This window comes from Notothenia rossii, assembly GCF_949606895.1.
Source record: "Notothenia rossii genome assembly, chromosome: 10".
Classification (NCBI taxonomy): domain Eukaryota; kingdom Metazoa; phylum Chordata; class Actinopteri; order Perciformes; family Nototheniidae; genus Notothenia; species Notothenia rossii.
The window spans coordinates 18,762,573-18,787,800 of record NC_136908.1 but is presented as its reverse complement, the minus strand read 5'-3'; the positions used below and the strand labels follow the sequence as shown (position 1 = coordinate 18,787,800).

General features: G+C 42.1%; 1 protein-coding gene across 2 annotated transcripts; it reads left to right on the top strand.

Annotated features, from left to right (window-relative positions):
* Positions 1 to 6,234: 6,234 nt before the first annotated feature.
* On the top strand, positions 6,235 to 20,426 carry efna1a (ephrin-A1a). 2 transcript variants are annotated; one of them, XM_079655330.1, is made up of 5 exons: positions 6,235 to 6,589; positions 17,385 to 17,680; positions 18,390 to 18,455; positions 18,562 to 18,657; positions 18,787 to 20,426. In XM_079655330.1, the coding sequence occupies exons 1-5, from the start codon at positions 6,492 to 6,494 to the stop codon at positions 18,909 to 18,911; spliced, it is 681 nt and encodes a 226-aa protein (XP_079511456.1). In that variant the 5' UTR covers positions 6,235 to 6,491; the 3' UTR covers positions 18,912 to 20,426. The 2 variants fall into 2 exon arrangements, with proteins under 2 accessions (XP_079511456.1, XP_079511455.1); XM_079655329.1 differs by having other exon boundaries at positions 6,236 to 6,589; positions 18,784 to 20,426.
* Positions 20,427 to 25,228: the final 4,802 nt, after the last annotated feature.

Here is a 25,228-nt window from a genome sequence, read left to right as displayed (position 1 = left end):
TTCTCTGCTCTCATTCATAAACACACTTACATAAACACGTCTTCAGCATGCACACACAGGCCCTGCATTTGTGTCAGTAGGATTTATCGCTATCTCTTTGCTCCTCCAGACTTTGGAGCAGCAGCTTTTTTTCACACTATCTCGTTCCAGCTGAAAAGCCCCAAGCCATCTATTTACCACACTGTCTCTCAGTGTGTATACATGCAGACCTCCTCACTGCATATTTTTCACACCATCTATTGCTGTTTCAGCTCCAAAGCCCCAGACCATCTTCAATTATGTAACTCTCTGTACATGATTTCCTTTCTTACTATCACACTATCAGCAAAACAAGTTGCCAAAAAGCCGAAAACTGGCATGAATACTGCTTTCCTTCAGTCAGCAGCAATGCCACTGCAGACGTTGAGCGAACGTGCATGTCAAGTAGAACCTGTAGTTAGCAAAGGTGTCGATTGCTGTCAGCGTGACAGTCAGGATGGCACTATTCCGGACATGCCAACTGCCGATGTCTCCGTCCCCCCCCGAGGCTCCCCGAGGCCTTTCAGTGCTGGGAAGGTCTGGGAACTTTGGACAGAACACTGCTCTTCAGGGGGAGGCAGAGCACGTCACTTTCATTTCCATATATTTCGGGGGGTAATGAGCAAACAGCTTGGGGATCGGTGGGATTGACAGCGCAAGTACATGCCGTTCTCTCTCTGACCATGTTGACTCTTCTCTGGGATCAGGTGCATCAAGCCTTCAGCTTTTCCAAAAAAAACATGGCTCTGCAAACCTTGTCATTACTATTCATCCTCCCATCCACTTATTTCCTCTAGAGGAAGGTGCTCAGCTGGACCCTGAGAGTTCTATGTTTGAAATCCCCATTGTATGAGTGTTTACCGAGCGATATGATTTTGGTTTCCCTTTCAGTCCCGTTTTGTAATGATGTAATTGTGCTTTGGTGTGTGGGTTATTCACGTTGAGCCTCCTATACACTGGCAGGCTGTTGTGTTGTTGTGTCAGGGGACGGTAAACAGCCTCTGGGTGGTCCTCTTTCTCTGGACTCAGACACTTCTGACACACTGTAAAGTCTGCTGACAGGAAAAAAACTCTTTCTTTTCAACACAACCTTGGTCGCTGCTCTTCTCTCCTTTCTTTTCTGTCGCTTGTTTGTGGCTGCCGGAGTCCATGGAACTGCCCCTCATACATATTGAAGGGGCTTTTGAGGAATCCACCAGTGTACAGCTTTTTCATCCGGCCTACCCTCTTCTCCCCTATTTACATTTCAGTGTCAATCTTTCCCTCTTTTTCTCCCTGCATCCGTCTGTATCTCTCTAAAAAAGTACTTTTGCATTCAACTATTCAATTTCTGTTTTTTCACTCTTTCCCACCTGCCCACTTTTATGCAAGCCCCCCTCCCTTTCTCACACCACTTAGCTCCAAATTTCTCTCCCGGCCTAAATTTCTTTGGCTTTGTTTTGTAGATCAAAACACTTGTATGCATCTCTCAAAGCGTTGCTACCTTAACTCTCACACTCATCTCCATCTTTTTTTCCATCTCTCACTCCAAATGGTTATTTCTGTATATCTCTGGGTTTATCCCTAAAAATCTTGCTGGAAAACTATACTTTTATGCATCTTTCAAAGCCTTTTTTCTGATATCTCAGAATCAGCAATTTTTCTCTGACGGTCTCATCTGCTCCCAATTTCCTCCGGTAAATACAGTAATAATCTATTTCTGCTTTTCTAAATCATACTCATATTTCTCCGAATACCTCTTTATTATTTTGTTCCATCCACCCTCACTCTCGTATCCTGCTTCCCTATCTCTGTATTTGTATGTTATTTCTCATCTGAACATCTTATTACATCTTGTGCCTCTCCTCTCTCCCTCTGTCCTCTTGTTTGTTTCCTGTCTATTTCTATCTTTCTCACTCTCACGCCGGCCCCCTCTTATTCATTTGGCGTCCGTCCCTGCTTCCGCTTCTCCTCTGCACTCACTTTCAGCTCAAATATATTTATGTTTACACGTTAAGTCTCATTCCACCTTTATTTTAAACCTTCCTCCTTCATATCTCCTCCTCATTATTACACTTCCTGTAGATGTATGTCTCCCATGTAGGATTTGAGTGGGTTTTGCACTGTCCGAATCTGAACAGGATGGATGAGGTGGACTCTCCATTTGTTGCTGCTTTTCATCCTTTTTTAAATTACTCTGCATTTCTCAAGAGAGGGCACTGCATTGTTAATTTGTTTGGCTGTGGGTCCCCTGCAATATCTCAGGCAGCACTTACTAGATTTAGACAGTCGAAAGGGAAATGATGCATTGCACCTCTAAAATTTCAATTTTCCCAAGGGGGGAGAGCCATAATTACAGGTCAGTGAAGGTAACATGTTTGTTAATTACCCGCACAAAGGTTTTCCTGTATCATTTATAGGTGAAAATATGTTTATTATTACCTTATGGTATATCCTTTCTTTGCCCTACATCTATTTTAATTAGTATATTATCCTTCTTAAGTGCATATTTTTTTAAGCACTTCACTCTCATTTTGGCACGCCTCCTCCCTTTTGCTTTCATTCTTGGTCTTACACTCTCGTTATCCAACATTGTGTTTGCATTTCTCCTCAAATCCTCCTACTCCTCATCCGCCTCCTTCTCAGCTGCTCTTTGTATTTCCGTTTTGCATGTATGGTGGGTATGCAGGCGTACATATTTGTGTGTCTGTGTGTGTGGGTGCGTCTGAGTGTGTCTGTATTTCTTCAATGTCTAAGCAAGGATGCTCAGTGATGTCATAGTAATAGTCTTACATGGAATCCGATCATTGGATGGATATGCATAATCAACCACCTCTCTGTTGAACTCTTATAATGAACTACAGCTAATTAAGAACTGGCACTTACCACTTCATCTCCATACTGTAATGCTAGGGTTACTCACTGATTACCTCTGTTTTGCTTTAAAATTGCTCCACCTAATAATTAACTTTCCCTCTATTGCCTCAGGAAATTCGAAGGAAAACAACATTTGTTGCCAGAGAAAGTTATAAAAAACAGTGATGTGAACAAACTTGTTCTTCCCAGTCAAACTATCGAGTGGAGTGGATTTTGCTATCTTTATTTAGTCTCTATTTCATGAGAGGAGGCAGACCTGTGCGATGCTAATTACAGGAAACACTTCACTGCCATTGTTTGCAAAGAACGAGCTCATAGGTTGAGGAATAACTCCTGCGGAGGAACTGCATTGATTAACAATGGAGAACACAAACCAATGGAGGCTGCTGGAATAAGACACACACTGGGCCGGACACTGCACAGTTCACACCAACACAGTTCTCTTATGGTAATAGATTGTGGCGCGTTGTTTGGGGATGGGAACATGATGATAGTCTGTCATTAGGGCTCACGGTGAAGGGACACACAAACATCTCCTTTAATGGCCATGCTTGAGAGCAAGGAGGAAGAAAGTGACAATAAGACGACTCACTGCACATGATCTGAGAACGTGTTAATGATTACCGTCAAGCAGCAGGTTATGAGATTTTTCCAAATCACGCATTATAAAGTGTTTTCACACAGATGAAGATATTGTAGAAGGAAAACTCCGGTGTGTTTTTATTCCTCTTTTCAGGATCACAGAAAGTGCAAGTCTATGACATCATCTAATTACTCCGGTCGAAATGGTTGAAAAAAAACAAATTATGGACACTGAAGTTCCCATGCCTACATGAAACGGTTTCCCTATCATTTTCCTATATCTTATTTTCATGCCGCAGTACAGGCCCAGTGCAAATTCTGTCAGGATTTGAGGTGGAGAGGGTTGTGTTTATGTGTGTACGTGCCAATGTGTTGGTTTCAATGTGATCCTGCAGAGATCCATGCCTGTGTGTCTGTCTGCTGTAGAAAAAAATATATATATCAGGGCTGAGATGCAGTTTTGTTCCACTTCATCTTTCTATTTACTCGTTCAGCAATTCAGGTTGGTTTGAAATTAAAGGTCTCCTCATTTGGTTCCTGATAGAGTTTTGACATAATGTCTGCGGCGTGGCGAAAGCTTTTCCACAACAGTTTTCGATTGCAATGCAAATGGCAATTACGTTGGCAGTCCCTCTCACCCTTTTATCTTTCCGCCGAGCCAGAGAAAACAATTGAACTCTCAAAAATTGATCCACAGGGATGCGCGCTCTTCATGAATACAAAACACATTATTTGGGATGACCTGCTTGACACTGAAGAGCACACAATTACCATATATATGTGGCTTTCTGTGTTTGTACTGTTATATCTGAAATGGCTTGTCAGTTTGGACTGAATTTTTAAGTGCAAATTGCCTGAACTGTGAATACTCATAACCACTAAACATAGAATATATTGTTGGTTATATGCAAAGGACCCCACTTGAGTCTACATATTTTGCTATGTAAAGTAAATACTGACATAAAAGCTTTACCTAAAGTGCTTGATGGAATAGTGTGGGTGTCTCATAGAGGTGGTTTTCAAAGATGATGTTTACACGGCACAGAGTTGAAGCGAGTTACAGGAGATGTAAAGACATATTAGTGGTAGCTTTAATCTGCCTGAAGGACCAGATGAGTTGGATGTAATTGCAGTGTGACAATTAAGCTGTCAGATAAACTGTTGATTTCATCAGCAGTCTACCTGAACGTGTAATCATCTCGTATAGCTGTCAGGCCTTCTGTGACAGCAGAGATTTCCAAAAAATGTACGCACTGTCTCCTGTAGCCAAACCAATTTAAATGGGAGGAATTTAAGCCAAAACTTCACATTTAAAAAGGCTACATTTCAAGGCTGCACAAAGCCTAATATACTCTAAGAATGCACTGTTTACTCTATCCTTTCTTGCTCTGCAATATATTTCAGATTTACTGTTACATTCTTGTTACATCAGGAGTGTATGCCTCTCTGCTTGACCTTCATTTTGTTCTTAAACATGGACCAAAATCACACAAAGTGTATCTGATTACATCCCTGAATCTTATCTATGTCCCAATATGGAGTAAATTCTGCAAACTCTGTGTAATTAGCTGTTACAATCTATTATCCACAATGAGTGCCCCTCTTTTTGACTCACTTTACAATGTTGTTGTTTGCTGTGATACCTTTGAAAGCTGTTATGCTGCTTAGCAGGCATAGCAAATAAAGTGCCATGTCAAGCAGAAGCAGGCTTGAAAACCCCCTCTGGCAAAATGACTCACTAGGCTGAGCAAGCAGCTCGCTGTCCAGATTATCCATGTCAATGGAACAGAAAATGAGAATCTGGATTTGCAATGTATCTGACAGCATGGAGGTTATCTGCTTCCAGTTTAAGGCACAGTCTCTACGCAAATGATTACAAAAGCTCATACATTTTGGGAGGATTTTACTTCAATGTCAATATTTCAAATGAACACCCTTAGAATAAATGTAAAACCAACACATAGGGGAAAGGAGTCATAGAAAACCTGTAAGATAAAAACCCTTATTTTTCACTTCCGGAAATCACTGTGAAAACTCACCAGATGTTGCCAGGACTCATGCAAAGGTATAAAACTGCAGTGATAAGAGCTCTGGAGGAAAAATTAACAGTTTAAATGTGTTATATATAACTTCAACAACTGTGTGCAATTTACAGAGAGCTGCTTTATTAAATATGTGGTGTTTTATTACCTGTATTTTTTTAGGTGTTAGGTTGGTTAGATGTTACCTGTTTAGGAGAGAACGTATATGATGCAAGTGCAATTGAAATGTTTATTTTACATGCAAGCGAGTCACATTAAATATATATCAGATGAATAGCCGATGAATGATTTCCTGTTTCACAACACTAGTTTTGAGCCCACATGCAACATGACAGAGGCAATGACTCACACTGTGGTTTATAACTACAGTCAATCACAGAGCATGATCAGATTAAAGGTAAGGTAAAAGGTACAAACACATTATAGTTTTTTTTTCTCACAAAAAGTGACTTTATTTTTACATTGAAAAAACGTAAGATTATTGTTCATTTTGTTTGCAAAAATTAAACTGTGTGATGTTACATACTTCCAGAAATATTGTATAAATCCAGAAATATAAATGTATCAATTCAAATAAAAATAAAAATAATTCAGACATGCTGCAGGTTTAATAATAAAAGCACGTTAACATTCAGTGGGTTACATATGGAGAAGGCTGCAGAGCTCGCGTCTCTCGGATAGCCCTCTGATTGGTCCGCTGTTATAGGGGCGGGGCTTGTGGCTGTGGGCGTTTCACAAAATCAGCCACCACGCAACACAGGCTCTCATTCACTACGGATTTGACGAGTTAAACTGACCCGTCTACGGTTGATATTCTTCTACGAATCTAGTTACTTTTTATTTATTTATTTACAACCGCTGCGTGCTTGAAGTGTTTTTCTAAGCGTGCAGGTTACAGGTGAGCGAACGAGCTCTTCTCTGTGAACTTTTCGGGTTTTTTTGCACAGCCTACCTGAGTTGTGTTCCCTCTGCACGCCTCCACTCCTCTCCACCATGGATTTGGTTTGGATTGTGGGCTTCGTTGTGAGCGTCTGCGCCTGGTTTGCTTCAGCGGAGCGACACAGCGTCTACTGGAACAGCACCAACCCAAAGTAAATATACCTTTTTTAATTTGATGTTTTCTTATTTTTATACATTGCCCCTAACGCACCCTTTCACACACTTCTTTATCCAGCAATGCTAAAACAAGATTGTTTGGAATCTTAAACATTTCAATATCTTTTAAGCTTATTCTCAGTGCATGTTGCATCATTATGATCCATATTCAGATGCATTTCAGTGAGCCTGTTGTGATGAATTTGTGATTGAAGCAACTGGCTGCTGTTGACATGATAATGCAAGACATTTAGGAGCCTCTCTCCCTCCCCCCCTTCCTCCCTTTGGGCTCGAACCTGTTATTATGCTGCTGTTTATCTGTAATACTTTGTCTAACCTGTTCAAATTGAGTCCTTTCGCAATATGTGTTATGCTTTTGGGATTTGTTGCATCAGGTTCTCTATTTATCTTTTTCAGCTGACATTGAGATAACAGCTCATTTTTTGAGGGAAGCTAGCTCGGTTTAATCTGTTTAAATGATGTGTTTCATGGACAGAAAAATGCAAGGTTATGTTTTGACAGATTCTGGAAACTTTATTGTACTCTTTATGCACACATGTGTCTTATCTAGAGTTTTATTATTCTAAGAGTGCAGCCATTTTTTAACCATGTATCAAACAGCTTATTTGCACTGTTAAAAGAGAGTGATTTGTTTTATTTTGGTGCTGTTGCATCTCCTTACATTGAGCTTAAATCCTATAGGGGAGGATTCTTTTCTCAAGGAAAAAGTTATAGTTTTCATGTTGGTTTTACAGGTCTGACTCACAGCCCAATGTGTTGAAATATCAGTTGCAATATCCTCCACATCTGACAGAGCCCTAACCTTTGTGTGGAGTGGGAGGCTGCAGTATCTCCTAAATCAAGAGATATCGCATGGGGTTTACGTGGCTGTCAGGGAGACATAGGGGTGTTCATATTTCAGGTGGTAAGACGAGTAATAATGCTGTATGACAGAGACTGAGGAGGTAACTTGAGGCCTGGCCAGTAGGTCATGCTGTGGGAGAGAGATGGATTGCTTGGGGAGGAGAAATTGGAGCTGAAATTGTCGGGGTTAGGGGCCATTCACAATAAGTGGGGGTCAATTAGAATTATGTTTGATGATGACTGGGGTGAAATGGCTCGGGGTACAAAGAGGGTTAGTTTTACACACCACAAATGAACTTCTACTTTCACCCACACACAAACACTCCTGCTGTGCCGGGCAAGCACAAACAGAGACTCCTGGCAGACAATCACTCAATCACAAACCAGGACATTCAATCACAGCTACTAAATCAATCAGTGTTGGGCTCACTCTCTCCGCTGTGCAAACACATGTCTTATCTTGGTTGCAAACACCCAGATTTCCAAATGTTCTCCGAATAACTTGCAATCACTGCTTCCCGTTGGATCTCCCCTGTGGTTAAAACTACAGAATTTAAAGTTTCTAGAAAAAGTCAAAATGATAGTGACAAAGCCTTTAGCTGAAAATCAGAACGAAGTCCCAGATGGAAAAGTGTTTTGTTGTCGCCCTGCTTATGTGATCATTCCTGTATATTTACTTGTAATCCGTCCTTCTGCATTTGCTGTTTTTTTTCTGGATGACTGTGCTAAATCTCTCCCATTGGCTACTCTTAATCCTGTTTTCGCAGAAAACTTTCATCAACCCCAGGATTCTGGTCTACCCTTTGACCCTTACTTGAAACAGGGTGTTGACGTCCATCTGTTCTCTCATGAGATGGGGTTGTTTCCTAGCCTCGGTTTGTTGTTCCTTCCCGCTGGTCATAACGTTAAATTAATCTCAGATTGATCACTATGGCCCATGTGGTGCAACTCATTTCCTTTGTCTCAGCGTGTTTGTTGAGGGATTTAGCAAAACACACACTCATCCATGCACAGTTGCCCTGCTCAACACTGAAGTGTGTGTGCAAAGCGCACCTTTGGGCCTCCTCCCAAGGTCTATCTGCCAGTACTTTAACGACTACTTTGTTTCAGCATGAGTGAAATGTGTCCTGACAATGTGTCTTTCAGCATTTTCGGACCTTTTCGTTGTTAGTTTGTATGTAACCATTGTGTCTGATTAGCAACAGCTTAATCACCAGCACAGCTTTATTCCCAGAAAGAGGTGTGTGTGTGTGTGTGTGTGTGTGTGTGTGTGTGTGTGTGTGTGTGTGTGTGTGTGTGTGTGTGTGTGTGTGTGTGTGTGTGTGTGTGTGTGTGTGTGTGTGTGTGTGTGTGTGTGTGTGTGTGTGTGTGTGTGTGTGTGTGTGTGTGTGTGTGTGTGTGTGTGTGTGTGTGTGTGTGTGTGTGTGTGTGTGTGACCACCAGATTCAAGTGACTCACACACTCTCGTACACATTAACCCCAGTCATATACACATGTGCCACACAGTTGTGATTGATGTTAACATCGTCCCTGGAGCCCTATGGACTCCACAGCTCCTATGTGAGGCAATAATCTGCTCTTTCACTGCTTCTTCTTCCCTTTCCCCTATTTTCCCTGCTGACAGAGCATGAGTAGACCACCACCCGCACCCCACCCCTCCTCTGCTTTGTACCTGTCTCTCCCTCGCTCCAGCACCTCCCTCCCCCTCTTCTTGGCCAGGTTCCCTTTTCAACTTGGTGCTGTGCTCTCCACTTGTGTGAGTCTGTTAACTGTTTCATGGCTTTCTCCATGCACGTGTTTGATCCGCTGTTAATTTAACATCATCCTCATCATCACCTTTTCTGATATGACACCGTTTTGAGCTAATCCGTTCTGAATCTGAAGTTTTGCAATGCCTTTCTAAAAATATTTTGGATTTAGTTAAATTAGCTAAAAACAACTTCCAGATTGTGTTAGCCATGGCTGGCACAGTGGTTACATTTTTTTTTTTATTGAATATGCTTTCTTTTTGTCGTATTGGCTCAAATGACAACACAAAAGCCCCTCTCAAACATATAAAACTCAACCTTTTTTTATTTCAAATGTATTGTACAAATATTTGTTATACATTGTTTTATTTCTCTTGTACATATTTTATTGTCTTTTTTAATGTTCTTATATATGTTTTCTTTTATATACTAAGATTCTTATTGTAATCTTTACAGTATTTGTTCATATTCTGGTATGATTCTTCTATATTTATGTTTCCTGCTTTTGGAAACCTGCTTTTAAATTTCAATTCTCATACATTGTTTATGCCATGTACCAATACACCAAAGCAAATTCCCTGTATGGGAAAAACCCAGTTGGAAATTACCCGTATTCAGATTTTGATGAGGGAGTTATTTAAGGTATGTTTCACCCACATGGAGGGTTTTTCTGGTAGTTATCCAGTCAATATGGGTTTTTTGTGATCCTTCCTATACAAATTGGGTAATGGTCTTCACAGTGAGCCACAGAAAGAGAATAGTAACTGGTGTGACTGATTGTGGGTCAGAGTTGGCCGTGTGATGAAGTGGCACAGCCTCTATCAATCTGTCAGTCATTCTGTCACGGCGGTGGTCCCTGAATACTGGCTGCCACTCAGGCCGTGGCTCAGCCTCTGGGAAACTCTCTTTCTTCCCCCTCCTGTCTTTTTGGTCCCCTTCGCTCCTTCACCAGCTTTTATCTCAACTTTACAAGCTGTCCCTTTTCAGTCTATTATTTCCTCACCTCCAACTCTGGCTCTTTGAGAAGGGGGGGAAGGAGGGAAGCAGGCTAAGAGGTGTGGAATTTTGTTATCGTTCTTGGCACCCATGGCGATCCGTCACAAGGCACCCTTTCCTTCATGCTTTCCCCCCCTCTGCTCTCTTTTCTTAAAGCTTCCTTCTTCTACCTCTCTATGAAAAGCCACTCAAGTCTTCCCAGAAAACCTGTTTCTTTTTTCCCCATCTTCTTCACTTGTGTGTGCTTCTCCCCTCTTGAGTGTGTTTCTGGAAGTGGTAGAGCCAGTTTGAGAACTCAAATCAGTAAAAGACAGGACATAGAATGAAGAAAAAAACAAAGGTATACACATAGGAGTGGGTTGCCGTGTCTGTTTGCCTTCCGTGCATGTGGGAGCGTACATGTTTGTGGGATTGAAGATAAGATTGTAGGTAGTCAGCGTGCACACAATACGGGCCTTCTGCGATTTCCAAGTAATCTGAACCGAACATACTTTCCTTGAAAAACATCCAGGTTTCCCAGTTCACTTCCTAATCCAGCCTTCGCTCTAAACCCCAAGCTCCTTTCCTTCCCTGAATTCTCTGTCTATCTTTTTCTCGAAACGCCTGTCCCCTCCCACCTCCCTTAATCTGGTTTGTAATCTGTCTGGTGAATTCAATCTGGGGAAAAATACTCTGAGTGATTGTCCAACGGATGGTAATCGCCTCTTATGGGCTTGGTGCTCATTGAAGTGTGTTGTTGTTTCCTATCTTAACAGTCTGTAATCGTCTGGAAGAAGACTTAACGCCGGTGATCAAATTGACAAGATTGAGTTTCCTTTCCCTGTGTTTATACTCTTCCAGTTCAATATTCCTACTTGTTGTTGCAGTCTCAATGGCGAGAGGGCTTGTTTTATTGACTGCACTACATGGAGAATCAGGCCAAAGGTTTCATTTCCCGCAGGCGTGCTTACGGCGTTACAAAAGTCTGCATGCTGTCTGCTCTGTGTTTCCCTATGAAGTGCTGCACTTCCTTGCTACGTCTTTTCCCGGGAAAACAGCGTATCCTGTCTGCACAATAAACAATACAGTTCTCACACCCAAGGCACGCAAGACTTTAAAAGCCTGGACCTGGGATTTGATTAAAGTTCCCAGGCTTGTTTGAGGAATGAATTAGTTTGAATCTCACAGAATAAGTAGATTCATTGTTTTAATGAGGGATGTGCTCAACTGTGGAAGCCTTGAGGATGGTAACGGATCCGCCTGCACTGCTGTCAAACCTCTGTGTCTCCATTTGGGATTCTCCTCTGATCCGTGTCACCCCATTCAACCCTGCCAGTGTTTCTTTGCCCCCTGCCCATCCTTGTGCCTCCTCCTTATCTTCGCAGCAGACTTCCCGTGCTCCTTTCAACTCTGCTCCTCCTCTCTGCAATGCTTTGCATCTCTGCAACCCCACACAAAGATCATAGAGTAATAACTGAATGAATACACAGATTTATGATTTAATTATGTTTTTCATGGTTAATGTGAGGTAGAGATGGAGAATGTGTGTCCTCCAGACTTGTTTGTCAAGTCTTGGTGACATTCAGCAGTGTATATGTGTTTAGATGTGGAAGAATTTCCCAGCAAGAGTCAGATATTATCTTTGAAAATAAACCATTGTGTTTGCCTTGCTGTGTAAATAAGGCTCATTGTGTAACTTAAGTTTTTTCTTGCCTTTTATCTCCCGTTTGTTGGATGTCTGGGCTCAGTGTGTAAACATGTATCCACAGCAAATACTGCCACCCCCTAGAGGCCAGTTGTACTATTACTACTAGGAATAAGTACTACCACTACATTCATTAAAATGGCCATTTAATAAGTTTGCCCTATACTCATATATTATTTCCCCATGGAATTCATTTATCCACATGTCAGACCATGTTGTAGACAAAAAGCACAACTATGGAAGTTTTTCCTTGTGGAAATCAATCCAGAAAAATCAATTTTCTTGTACAGATATTTTCCCCCTGAGAAATGTGGTGACCTTTGTGTTATGACCTTTATAAGTTACAAATGGCTCATGGGACAAAGTGCCACAGTTGGAAAGAGCATATGTATTTATCTAAGCCTCCTCAGTGCTGTGGAATAGGCCAATTATTTCTCTGCTGGACTTAAAGCTTTGTCGCTTGGCGAGGTCTTCCAGAAACGCCGGCAGAATGACCAATGAACCAGACGGACAAAGGTTGAATGAAAGACGTCGGAAAGCTGATTGAGATGGATGACATAAAGTCAAACGATGCAAAGAATGAAGACTGAAATATTATGTTTAAAAAGGAGGAGCCCAATGAGTTAGAGCCTATTTGTTTCTATGACGACTCAAGCAAACCCACGCTGCATTGTGCTCGGCAAATGGTGGGTCAAAAAGTTGCATATTTGGAATACCACCAGAAACAGTTTTGTGATTGGTTCAGCAAGTCTTGGTTTGGGGGGAGGAACAGAGTTGACATGAGGATCTGGTTTGCTTATTGGGCGATGAAAGACGGACAGAGAGTGGGAGGGGATGGCTGACATTGATGGATGAATAGATAAGGCAGATGAAACAAAAACAGTTGAGCAATTACGTTAAAATGTGGCGCTTGACTAAATTTATGATGCACCTCCAAATATTTCAACTCTATCTGATGTGCCACCTTCCCGTGGAGTATTGCTATCACAGATATATCTTGAAAGAAATGGCTCCCTTGTGTTATGTGTCTTTCATTACTCTGTTAACACCTCTCACTTTCCCCTCTGCTACCATGGACACACACACATGTTCATAGTCAGTGTGTCTATTTTTGAACTCCAAAACTTCTCTGTGTGAGAACAATGGGGATGGAAAAAAAGCTCCACCCTGCCTGCCTAACTCACCCCTTACTCTTTCCCCAGCCCCTCGGCCCCTTCTCTGGCCCTCACTGTCCACTCTCTAAGCCCCTGTATTAAGCAGGGTCTGGTGCTGATGAATGGACCACAGCGCAGCCTATGCGCCACCCTTTAATCCAGGCTTGAACGAGCCGATTAGGTGGTCCCCACATTCCGGCTCACTCATCTGTGACGAAGGCCAGCAACCTTACTGGGTCACATTAATGGTGTGTGTAAAAGCCGGGAGGAAAATAATCATGTTTATGTGGTCAGGGTGATGGCACAGGTTAAGTAGACTAAAGCCCCTGTTTTTAGATATGGAGGTCAGTAGAGTTGCAGCAATTAGCTGAACCACAGCGCGATAATTGCAGACTTTTTGAATGAATGATTGAACTTAATATTACATCCAAAATGGCGGAACATTTAGTTTTTTAGCTTTTCAAATATGGACAGTTCCTGATATTCCTTTGCTTTGTATCTTACAATCTATCAAGTATTATGGACTGGCAACCAGGCATCCCCTTTGAGACATTAGGATGTACCAAACAATCAATCAGAATTTAATCAAAGTATAGGCAGGATAACCAATATGAAAATAATCATTAGTTGCATCACTATTGGTAAAATACAGTATGTGCAGTTGGTCCTTCGATGGCCTTTAGTGCCCTTTTTTAAATAGATCTTAATCAATGTTCAATAAGAATGATTTCCCTTGTAGTGAACGTCTATAGAATTTAAAAGACTCAAAGCTCCTTCTCGCTGACTGTTCATGTATAAAATTCTCCGGTGCTGACTCGGCGATTGTCCGACCTTTGATCCACTTCGCGGCCTCTTCGTCTCAGAGGTCCAGCATTCCACAGGCCGATAGAGTGCAGAGATGAGAGGGTGATGGACGGATGAAAGGAGGGGCTAGAGGTGGAGAAGAAAGCAAAATGCTGGCCAGAGAGATTAAAGAAGAGAGATTAGACTCTTGCTCCTGAAGAGGCTCCAATAAATCAGAAATTCCTTCTTAGGGTAGGAGGAAGAGTAGCAGGGAACATCTTGTAGTCAATTTTCCACCCAAAACCCCTACACACACACACACACACACACACACTCACACTCACACATTTGTCCACTTGACATTCCCTCTCTGTTATCGTTGGTGCTCATTATTTGCATTTTTCTACCTTATCATGACTGAAACACACTCCCACATTTCTCAGAGCTCTACCGACGTAACACACACACACGTAAATACTCCAACACAAACAATCACACATTTAAATGTCTCGCGCTGAGACGGACACACATGCACACATTCACTGCGTTTCTGCCATATCTCTACAAATCATCCTTAAGGAGAGGATACAACATCTCCATGCGGTTACTTCTGCTGGAGCTCAAAGCGTCACTGTCATTTCAAGAGAGCATCCTTGGATAAACAATGGGAATAAATCAAGGCAGCCCATCGACAGAGAGAGGGAACAGTCTGGCGGAGGAGAATAAAAAGAGACACACAATGGGGGGGGGGGGAGGATTGTGTCTGCTAAAGTGAAGGTGACATGATTTGACTCTGTTAGCTAAACCTTTTCACACTGAGGCCTAAACTCGCTTTGAAGTGCGTTTCTCCAATCAGTTGATTAAGCAGATGATGTGGAACGTCTCAATGCGGGGGCCTTGGAGGGGAACAAAAGGCAGCAGGATAATTAAAACTATTTGTCATTAATAAAAGGAGCTAGCCAGCCTCCCCGGGTGTGTATTCAGACACTGTTCTCTCTGCTAAGTGAGTTATTCAATCAGCGCAGGCACATTGTGAATAGAGACACTGTATGAAACAGTGGCATTGATAAAGCAACAGTAGCGCTCATATGGAAACTCTGAGAGAAACTTAAAAAGCCATTTCCAACTCAAGCCCTTTGACCCCCCCTGCCCACGACTATTCATGCCCTACGCCTCCCCTCAAAACGTTCAGCCTAAAGGGGCTGGGAAGTGGGGAGCAGGAGGGCATAATTACCCCCCTCAGGGTGACTTTAATACCCTTTTTTGTGTTTTAATTGCACCCCCCTTCGACCCCCTTTTGATGAACACATTGGGAGCATACCACAACCGGTTTGTAATCCGGGCTCAGAGCAAGGGAGGGTTTGGGGATAGGGAGTTTGTTTGTGTGTGTTTTCACTGTTTGCAAGGGGATGATAACTCAGTCAGGCAAAAGCAGACAACATTGTTTGTTCAATAGTGTTATCGATTCAACTGAAATTGAAAGTGGCAGGGGGAAAAAACACTTTAGTGTCAATCTGGTAAATAGAGCGTGGCAGGCAAACGGCAGATAAGCACTTAGCTGTCTGGACCGTGGCAAAATGATAATTATTGTTCTCCCCCTGAAAGTTGGCGGGGCACACTATAATCAGTGTAGTTGGATGGAAGTTTCATCGGAGTCCTGAAAAGGTGGTTGTTTTCTAACGGGCCGTGTTGCTGTTGTAATGGTGTTGCCGGCTAATCTGGTCATCAGTATAGAGGGAATGCAGTCAGGCGCAGAGGGGTAAAGGGATGGGGGGGGTGGCGGGGCAGAGGGGGTGCAGGAGTCAGGGCCCTGTGTTTGGAGCCACTGCGTCTGTCCTTTTACCGGGGGTACCAGGGAGACCCCTGGCCAAAAACAACAACAGCAGCTAACGAGCGGCAGGGGCCTGTGCACTTTGATCGTTAGTCACACATATGGACCTTGTCACACAAACACAAACTCCCCAAATGTGGCTTGTTACATTTAGGGGTTTTATGAGAAAACAGCAGAGTTCTCAAAGAAAAACCTACTACAGTGGGAAGGTTTTGTTTTTTCCCAAGCTAAAGGTGTCCGATTAGCACCCTTTAGGCTTTTGGGAACTCATAAGTCTTTGAAATCTTGTAGATTAAATAGCAGTCAGTAACTCAAAACTGGCTCCCTGCCTCTTTTTTGCTTTGGATTTTTGGAAACCTGGTGAACCGGCCATGTATTCATTGCAAAAGCAACAAAACCCTATATTAGACACACATTCTCCCTATGTGTTGTGAAAATATTGAAGTCTGTCAAATATCATCCACTCCTTCAGAACCCCTGGTGATGCAGAACAGTAGGAGACGGTAAACTGATAGGCATCGCTTTGGAGCTCAGTACCGGGAGAGGAGGTGTGTGTGTGTGTGTGTGGTTTTGGTGGCTGCAAATGGTAGGTAGCTACTGCTTTAGGTTGTTGATAGATGGGAATTACTGGGAAGTGTGTGTGAGTGTGTGAGTGTTGCCAGCTACCGCTCCAGGCCGGTGATAGATGGCTTTGGCTGAGAAGAGAGCATTAGCTGTGAGCCGCCCCTAAAGTAGTCACTCAGTCAGGGGGAAGGGGACAAAGCTGAAATACCTTCAGTGACAATTCCCCGGAGATAAATTCATAATGCCTCCTAAAGAAGAAAATCCAGGAGGAATCATGGAAAGTTGAGATAGGGTCATTTTAAACTGCCTCGGAGTGTGTTGTTGAACTCTTTCAGTGATACTTAAAAAGTGTTGGTGGGGGACATTAGAAGTGGAAGCGCTAAATAGTTTTTTTTCTAAGAGTGCTCTTTTGACCCATGTCCAAGGAGAGGGCAGGAGTTTAGTTTACTCGTAAAAAGGGCGGAGGAGTGAAGGGAGGGATGAGGGGAGGCAGACAGTCTGACTGTGTCTCTGTGTTTGTAATGAGAGGGAGTGTGGTGGGAAACGGTTACAGGCTGTCACCAGATGCATTTTGTATGTGCCCGCCTGTCTCTGACCCTAATGAATGACTTAAACATGTGACATTTTTATTTGTATCCCTATCTTCAGTAAACTCAGGTGTGTGTCTGCTTCTGTTAAGGTGAAACTAGGATTACGCATTCTGCCTTTTGGGTGTTGGTGTGTGTGTAGCCCTGCAGATGTCAATACTCATCTCCTGTCTTGGCGGGCTAACTGACTGCTAATGTTTCTCTGTAAACATCACTGAACTCCTGGTGGACATGGGATCAATGTGCACTCGATGTTAACTCCACAAAGCAGCCATGCTACACTGGCTTCATGTTCATCCATATTAATGCCCATGTCCTCTAGGATAATTCTTCCCCTTATTGCGTTTTCTCTCTTCATTCAACTCCAACACACACACATCTTCACTCACAAACACTCTCTATCTCTCAATCCCAGGCCTCTTAGTCTTTCTTCTGATTTCCCTGTTGTATAGGGCGTGCAGCCGATCAATATATAATCACAGGTTTTGAGGCTGATATTTATCACCGCTCCAATGCTATAACCACGCTTATCAGTCTCCTGCCACTTGATTAACCGTCCCTATCTGACTTCTCCCCGCAGATTTCTAAAGGACGACTACACTGTTGAGGTCAAGCTCAATGACTACCTGGACATCGTCTGCCCCCATTACCCAGAGGGTGAGGTGCCATTGCTGGATGCTGAGCGATACGTGCTCTACATGGTGGAGCGTGAGGACTTTGACATCTGCAAGCCTCAGTCATACGACCAGATGCGTTGGGAGTGCGGCCATCCATTTGCTCCTCACGCCGCTGAAAAGTTCTCGGAAAAGTTCCAACGTTTTACTCCCTTTACTCTGGGAAAGGAGTTCCGCCAAGGAGAAAGCTACTATTATATCTGTAAGTGTCAATATAGCTTTGTTGTAGATGTGTCACCGTGTTAGCCGATAAGTTATATTTTCCAATATTTGTACTGAATGTTTAAAGCATGGAAAGTAAGGGCGGTGTTGTTAATTGCTTATCAGCAGTAGGTAGAGCTTTGGCAAAGTGAATGTCATTAATGTTGCATGGAGTTTGGTTATACAGGGAAGAAATTCAGAAAATAAAATATACATTTAATTTAAATTAATCTTAAAGGGGAACACAAATGCTCCTATTAAGCTTCTCAGTTTGCCAAAGTTGATACAATACCCCGCTAGAATGTAACTACAAAGACCAGGCGGTGTTGTCACCCTGACCATGGCTGTAATTAGATAAACTGCAGGACAAGACACACTTCGCGGGTCACAGATGGCCTCCTAAGGTGTGTGTGTGTGTGTGTGTGTGTGTGTGTGTGTGTGTGTGTGTGTGTGTGTGTGTGTGTGTGTGTGTGTGTGTGTGTGTGTGTGTGTGTGTGTGTGTGTGTGTGTGTGTGTGTGTGTGTGTGTGTGTGTGTGTGTGTGTGTGTGTGTGTGTGTGTGTGTGTGTGTGTGTGTGTGTGTGTGTGTGTGTGTGTGTGTGTGTGTGTGTGTGTGTGTGTGTGTGTGTGTGTGTGTGTGTGTGTGTGTGTGTGATAAGTGATAAGTGCATTAGTTGGGATGTTAACGACTGTGTTGTTTCTTCCCGACAGCCAAACCTTTGCACCACCATGGAAAGGAGTGCCTCAGGCTCAAGGTGGACGTCGTAGCCGTTGATGGTGAGTTTAACCACCCTTGTGGCTGTTAAGAGAGTGCCACAGTCAGTCCTTTAAGGTATTGTGAGACCAAAGCAGAGTAGTTGATGGCAATTTTCTTGTCTTTCAGGCTCTCAAGAAGCCAGAGTGGCTAAAGGAGGCACAGGTGGGGCTGCAGTTGGAGCCGGGGGCGGGGTTCACAACCCGACCAACAGACTGCCTGCAGGTATGTCGACCAACCCTGAGTCCTTTCTAATTATCCTTGACCTTTGAACAATACGACCACTTTCAGGATTACATTAGGGTGTAAATATGTGGTCCTAATGTGTCTTCTTTATCTCTCATTCTCAAGCAGATGACCCAGTTGTAGTCCTGCCAGACGTCCAGAAGAGTGCACGGTCAAACTCTGCAGTGACGGCTTCCTCCCTCTCGATCCTCTCACTGCTAGTCCCATTTTCATTACTGCTTTTGTTGCACTGAAAGGACAGGAAAGAACTGCTGTTAGCAGACTTCTTTTTTTTCAGGGACTACAATGAAGACAGTCCGTGGGGATGAAACCACTGACTCAAAAAGACAGTTCTCTGTGCCCAGTGCTGGCCACTGGCAAAGACCTTTGAAGCTTGTAAAGTACAGATGGACTCGAATGCACTTTCACGTGCTGAGTAACTAACTCCTGAGACAAAGTGTGTGAGCTTTGCCTCATTTTTCAAAAAGTGACTATTTTTTTCTTGGAAAAGCTCTCCTTGATTTTTTTATTTTATAGGACTCATTCCAGAAAAACATGAACCTCTTTGGATGATAACCCTTAATGATAATGGGATGAAGCTGAATTGGAACCAGAAGAACAATCAAGCGCAACTCTCTTTGAATTGTATACATTTAGACGGGATGTATCCACGTTCAATGGAAAAGTTATCTCCTACCTTTTGAGCCAAAGATCAGTCATCTCTCCAACTTGTACACTATTCCACCCTTGAGTATTGTGTACTATTTGTTGTATTGTTATCGTAATGGTATTGAGTGGCATTGATGTCCCAAGTGATTACTTTCTCTAAATGTAGCATCGACAGGCACGCGGGCTCTACAATTCCTTTGCAAAATCGACCATGTGCTTTTACTGTAGCACTAATACAACACAGTACGGAAACACCAACACACACTCCACAACTGTGTTACACACAGACAAACACACACTGACATCAGATGACGGACATTAAAGCACACTACATTTACTGTGTTATGTGTACATTCTGTGAAGATAATTTATAACATTTGCAGCTGAGAAGTTTACTGTATATACCATGTGCTCCTAAAAAGAAATGTTTACTGTTGGCAACCGGGGGACTTTTTCTTATTTTCTTCCTGGTAGAGTTAGTACTTGTGTGAAAGAAAAAGAGTGTGAGAGTTAGAAAAAAAGGGAGCAATTGATTTGAAAGAGTGGTGAGACAAAATGTTTTTCTGCCAAAAGCAAACACTGCTTGTGTGTGCGTGCAGAGAGGCTGGACTTCTCTATTTGTTGGATCTTTGCCGCTGTATTAGTTAAACTGCCTGACATGAAGTGCTGGTGTCTTTTATAAATACAGGACCTAACCCTGTGTGCCACGGTGCTTTCATTCATATATTCAACACAAGCATATACATCTAGCAACATAAAGTAAAGTTGACTAGACATTCAGAATAATTAAAACCCTAATTTATGATTTGAACAAGTTCACAACAGACAAGACAAGGCATCAAACTGAGTTGCCGAGCACAACTTCACCTGACAGGCTGGCTTGATCCACAAAGCACAACTGTGTATGATTTAAAAGTCATTCTTTTTTTAAAATCTGAATTCCTGTTAATTTTGTACATGTGTAAGTAAGAAAAGTGTATAATATGTATATATTTATATATATATATATATATAGAAGATTATATAAAAAGACCTGTTTGATAAATATGCTAAATGTGAACATTTCATGTGAAATAAAAAAAGATATTTTTGGAAAACCATGACCGTGTTTTTGGGGTTATTTTGAGATTTTGTGTGTTGTGGTATGGTTTGCAGGAGTCTAAGGGTTGAAATGTTGGCCTCAAAAAGCATTTGATGGATTGCAAAAATATTTGGCTCAGATTTGTATTTCCCTCTCAAGAAGAATTATAATAACCTTATTGATAAGTTGTCTGTTGTATAGGCTTGAAATGTGTTCAAAAGACATTGACAACAATGGTGAACATAGTGAACAATCCTACTTAAGTTCACCATGTGAATGCCATGTTGAGTTTGTTAGCACGCTAGCTTTGCCATTTATAGCTCGCTGCAACACAGTTCCAAAGTACAGCCTCCCATGCTATTTTGGGTAATGGTTTAATTATCTAGCCTAAGAAAAAACCAACAACCTAGCATCATCTTAAATTAAAGATAATTTGTTCGCCTTTAGGGAACTTAGGTGATTGTGGTGCTTAAATGCTTTCAGAAAACCAAGCCCCTTTCTACTTTTGATTACAGAAAATATCTCAACAGAAGGCGACAAAAGCTCAGATAATGACTTAAACACAAACCTAAAACCGGGGCCATGGTGTCTGGAGACAAATACTGGAGATAAACCATTAAAGGGGGGAGGGCACTGTTTATTATTACTGATAAGGTTGCCTTTTGGCATGAGAAGGTGTGATCCCTCAACTGTCTCTATCTCAACTTTCTGATTAACCTCCATTCTGAGCTACAACACCCCTCCCAAAATACTCACCTCCTTTTTTCTCCAACCATGATACTTTGCTCAAAGTTGCATGTCAAGCCATTGTTCTCGCCTCTCCTTCTCTTGTCTCTCCCTTCCCAGGGGAGCTTTACGGCCGTGACAATAAAAACAGCTGTAGCACCAGAAACTGGTGCCACGGCCCCACAACTCCCAAATGTTTTCAAAGGCTTGGTCATAAATTAGGGCTGGCAGACAGGCCTCTTAACCGCCCGACCCCGAGAGGAGCCTCCACTGAGTAGTGGCTTGTCAAGAGGAGACGATTATTTGTATTTACTCACTCGTTCTGCGTACCAGCTTGAGTAAATATGAACAGCAAGTGTGAAACTCTTAACGCTGTACTAAATGTTAAGGGTCGGTCAGATAACCGGAACAACCTTTGAGCACGAACAACCCGAGGGCAATGTTTTCACGGGCCAAGAAATCTCCATGTAATGTTTGCATAACATTTTAATGCCTAAATCTATAGACCATACATATTCCAAGGTCAGCATGAATCTTAATCTCAAAAATCAATTTTCAAAACTCTTCAAAGCAACATCTTCTATATTGTAAGTTAAATCTCTCCCAAGTTGTGTGCCTTGTGTAAAAACATTGTATTCACAGAGCCAAGCATTTAGTTTAATAAATAAATAAACCTATATATATTTGGATGGTTTCATAACACCTACAGCTGTTCTGCATTTCTAGAATCTACAAAGACTTTTCCAATCATCCGGGTGAAAAGGAAAAGCTGCATGATGAAAAGATTGCTTTTAATCGGATGGTTAGAAGAATCATTAAGGATTCTAGGAATTCAACAGCAACTTCCGGGATTTTCTGCTGCATACTTTATGAATAGCATATTTAATTTGTTGATCCACCACTTTGATACAATTTAAAATATTGCAACATTTACTGGATTAATTCGCACATCATTCATGGTCACCAGAGGATAAATCCTTTGGTTTTTAGTGATCGCAGACTTTTATTCTAGCACCACTATAAGGTTGAAACGAGTCGATTTTGCGTGAAATGTCTCGAAAACAATTCGATTGATTACCATAAAATGTTCGACAGACATTCATGTTCCCCAGGTGGTGACTCGCTGACAATTTATTGGGTCAGAACTGTATTATCCAATACGTTGTTTTATGACTGAACACCTGCACAACTAATGATAACAATTTTGAAAATGGCAAACCTTGCTTCTAAACATCGGAATGCCTCCACAGCTCTATGACTGTGTAATAGCAACACATGGGAGACTCTATATTAAATTAAACATTTCCCAACCAGCAGGAAAACGATAGGCTTTTATTAATTTATCATCATCAGCGTTTAAACCGAGCGGGACATTGTATGTAACTCAAATCTGCCAGGAGGCCATGAGGCGCAGAAAAATCCACAATTCAGAGTAGCTTTGGCATGGCCAGCTGGTGTATCTCTGCATCTCTGGACTGAGTCATACCTCACTATCAGCAGGACACATGACGATCCAGTCCCTGTCTGCCTGCTAGCGTATGTTACTACTCGGATGAGCCAGGACTATCTGCCTTACAGGGCCGTTGGGAAGTTACCTAATGTTATTGAAGCTATTTGTAGAATTTATAAGCCTCCGTGCTGCCCTAAAATGTGAACCCGGTGTCCTTTAAGTATCAAAGAAGCTGTTTATGAGCAGTGAAAGAACAATCCCATGATTTACTTTTTAACCTCATCCACATTATTTTTATTCAGCGATTATGTAGGCCTACTGCATGCTCGGATTAAATGTCGTTTTATTGTAGCGGCATGTTTGGAAGCTCTTTCATTCCCTCTTTTGCCTGAATCCTGCTTCAGTGCCTAAAAACTTAAGGTGACTGCAGGGTCAGACTGGGCTGATGGGAAGGAAGCACCTTGGTTACACAGACTAAAGTCAGAGCTGCTGAGCCAATCCGGGCACATTTTGGTCCCCTGCCATCGCCGGCGGTCGGGGTGTGGTCTTCTCTTCCCGAAAAAGTCTTGTCACATACTTTCTTCCAGGGTCATCCTGCTTGTTCCAGCTCATGCTCTGGTTTCCTGTTCGTGTGATTTAGTCGCTTTCCTTTTTCTTTATTCATACCCACATCCACATTTTGTTTGGGTTGCCTCTCTAAACCATCTCTGTATCCTATCTCCTGTTTCGATCCAACTCTCTCATCTTGTCATTACTGTTCATCATTCTGTGTCTGTATCAAATCTCCATCTCTTTCAGCTCCGAGCCTCGATTACTAACTCCATCTCTCTTTCTTTGCGTCTCTAGATGGGTTTGAGGTTTTGCTGTGAAATGTGTGGGTGGGGAAAAAAAGAGTATTTTCTCTGCAGAAAAATGATAACCTATCATTTTTCAGTCTTGTTTTCAGCCTGTCGAGATGGATTTTCTCCCAGCAGTGTCACTGAGTGTCTCTGGGAAAGCTTTTTGTATTGTGTTTTAAGGTCTCAGAAGGGCCATGCTGCAGGCTCAACCCAATGGCCCTTCTCTCAGTCTGTCTCTAACCCCATAGGTTTTCTTCCTGTTTTTTTAGCTCCTCTCTTAATTTATCTGTACTTTATCAACGTGCCACTTTGGAGCAGAAAGTGAAGAACATTCTGTGCACGTTTGTCATCTTTCTCAGACATCTTTACTGTCAAAATCCTTTCCTGTTGATGACAGACAGTGCAATTATGAAAATCACTTGTAAGTGGCTTTCATAACCCAAAACCAGAAGATAGAAAAAATCCAAGTGAGAGGATTTTGAAGTTGCCACTTAGACATGTTACATCACTGGGATATTTTAGCTTACTTTCACACATGAGTCAAGTGGACAAAACTCACCACTTTGTGATACAAGAGCAAAAACACCATTTATATGATTCATAGCAAACCAGCCTCACATATTCAGTGTAAAAGAACTGAAGCTCAACTTTGATGTCACATTATTTCTGGTATAGTTTATGTAAGCTTTTAACTGAAAGTTATCCGAATTATATAATACAAATAGGATATGGTAAAAACGACTGTGTAAAACTTTGATTCCTACAGCTACATATGAGAGCATATTATTGCCAGGGAAAGAAACATTTAAAAAAAAAACTGGTGAGGCCAAATCTGCTTTTAAACAGAAAGGAGGCTTAATAACAACAGTGCTGATGCTAGTTGTCTTATGTGTGCTGCAAATGAAATGCATGGAGATTTAAAACAAAAGAGTATTTGAGTAACGTGAGTAGTTGAGGTTTGTTTAGGACAGCCTTTGATACATCTATGTCTGTCCATCAGATTAAACTTGATTTCCCCTGACATCATGTAAAGGGTTATGTCTAGGATGAAGCTGTACTGTATGTTGGAAAAGATGTTTGGCCTAATCTGATTTATACTTCTGTCTCCTAGCCCGCAGAATAAAAATGAACAGATGGATGTCTTGAAAGCTGGATTCAGAGGGAATGATGACAAAGAAAAAGTGATTAACTATTTCACATGTGATTACGAGTAAAGATATAACTGCCTACCAAGTGAAGTCTTTGGTGTAATTGCCAAAGTAGAACATTTGCTGGTAAATAACAGGTTGCCTTTCATCCAGTCTGCTCTTGCAACAGCTTGCAGACATTCATGGGGGGTGAAGTTGCAAGGCATGATGGGGCTGCAGCCAAACAGCACTACAGGCATAGCTTGCTCACAAAAAAATGCCAAGTCTTTCGCATTTGTTCTGAAGTTACAGGAGCTTTTTGAAACCCTATAATGATGCCTTGGCCGGGCTATGCTTTGTGCCCAGCGGGAACTGACTGAAAATGAGCATAGGCAGCGATTTACGGCTCACACAAAAGAAGTGGGCTTGTCAACATCAGATTAGTCCATAGCTTGCATTTAGCTTACATTTTCTGATTTGAGAATACATAAGGGGATGCTGTATATGTATTCTATCATGTCATTAACTACACAATGGGACAAAAGAGATCTGTTTCTTGCACAGTATATATTAAGTCCTAAGGTCCTAATGCTTCTTATATGGAAGCATTCATGCACATACTTGCATACCTCCTGGCCCTATCTGCACCCCCAACCCATAAACATGTCAGAAGAAAATA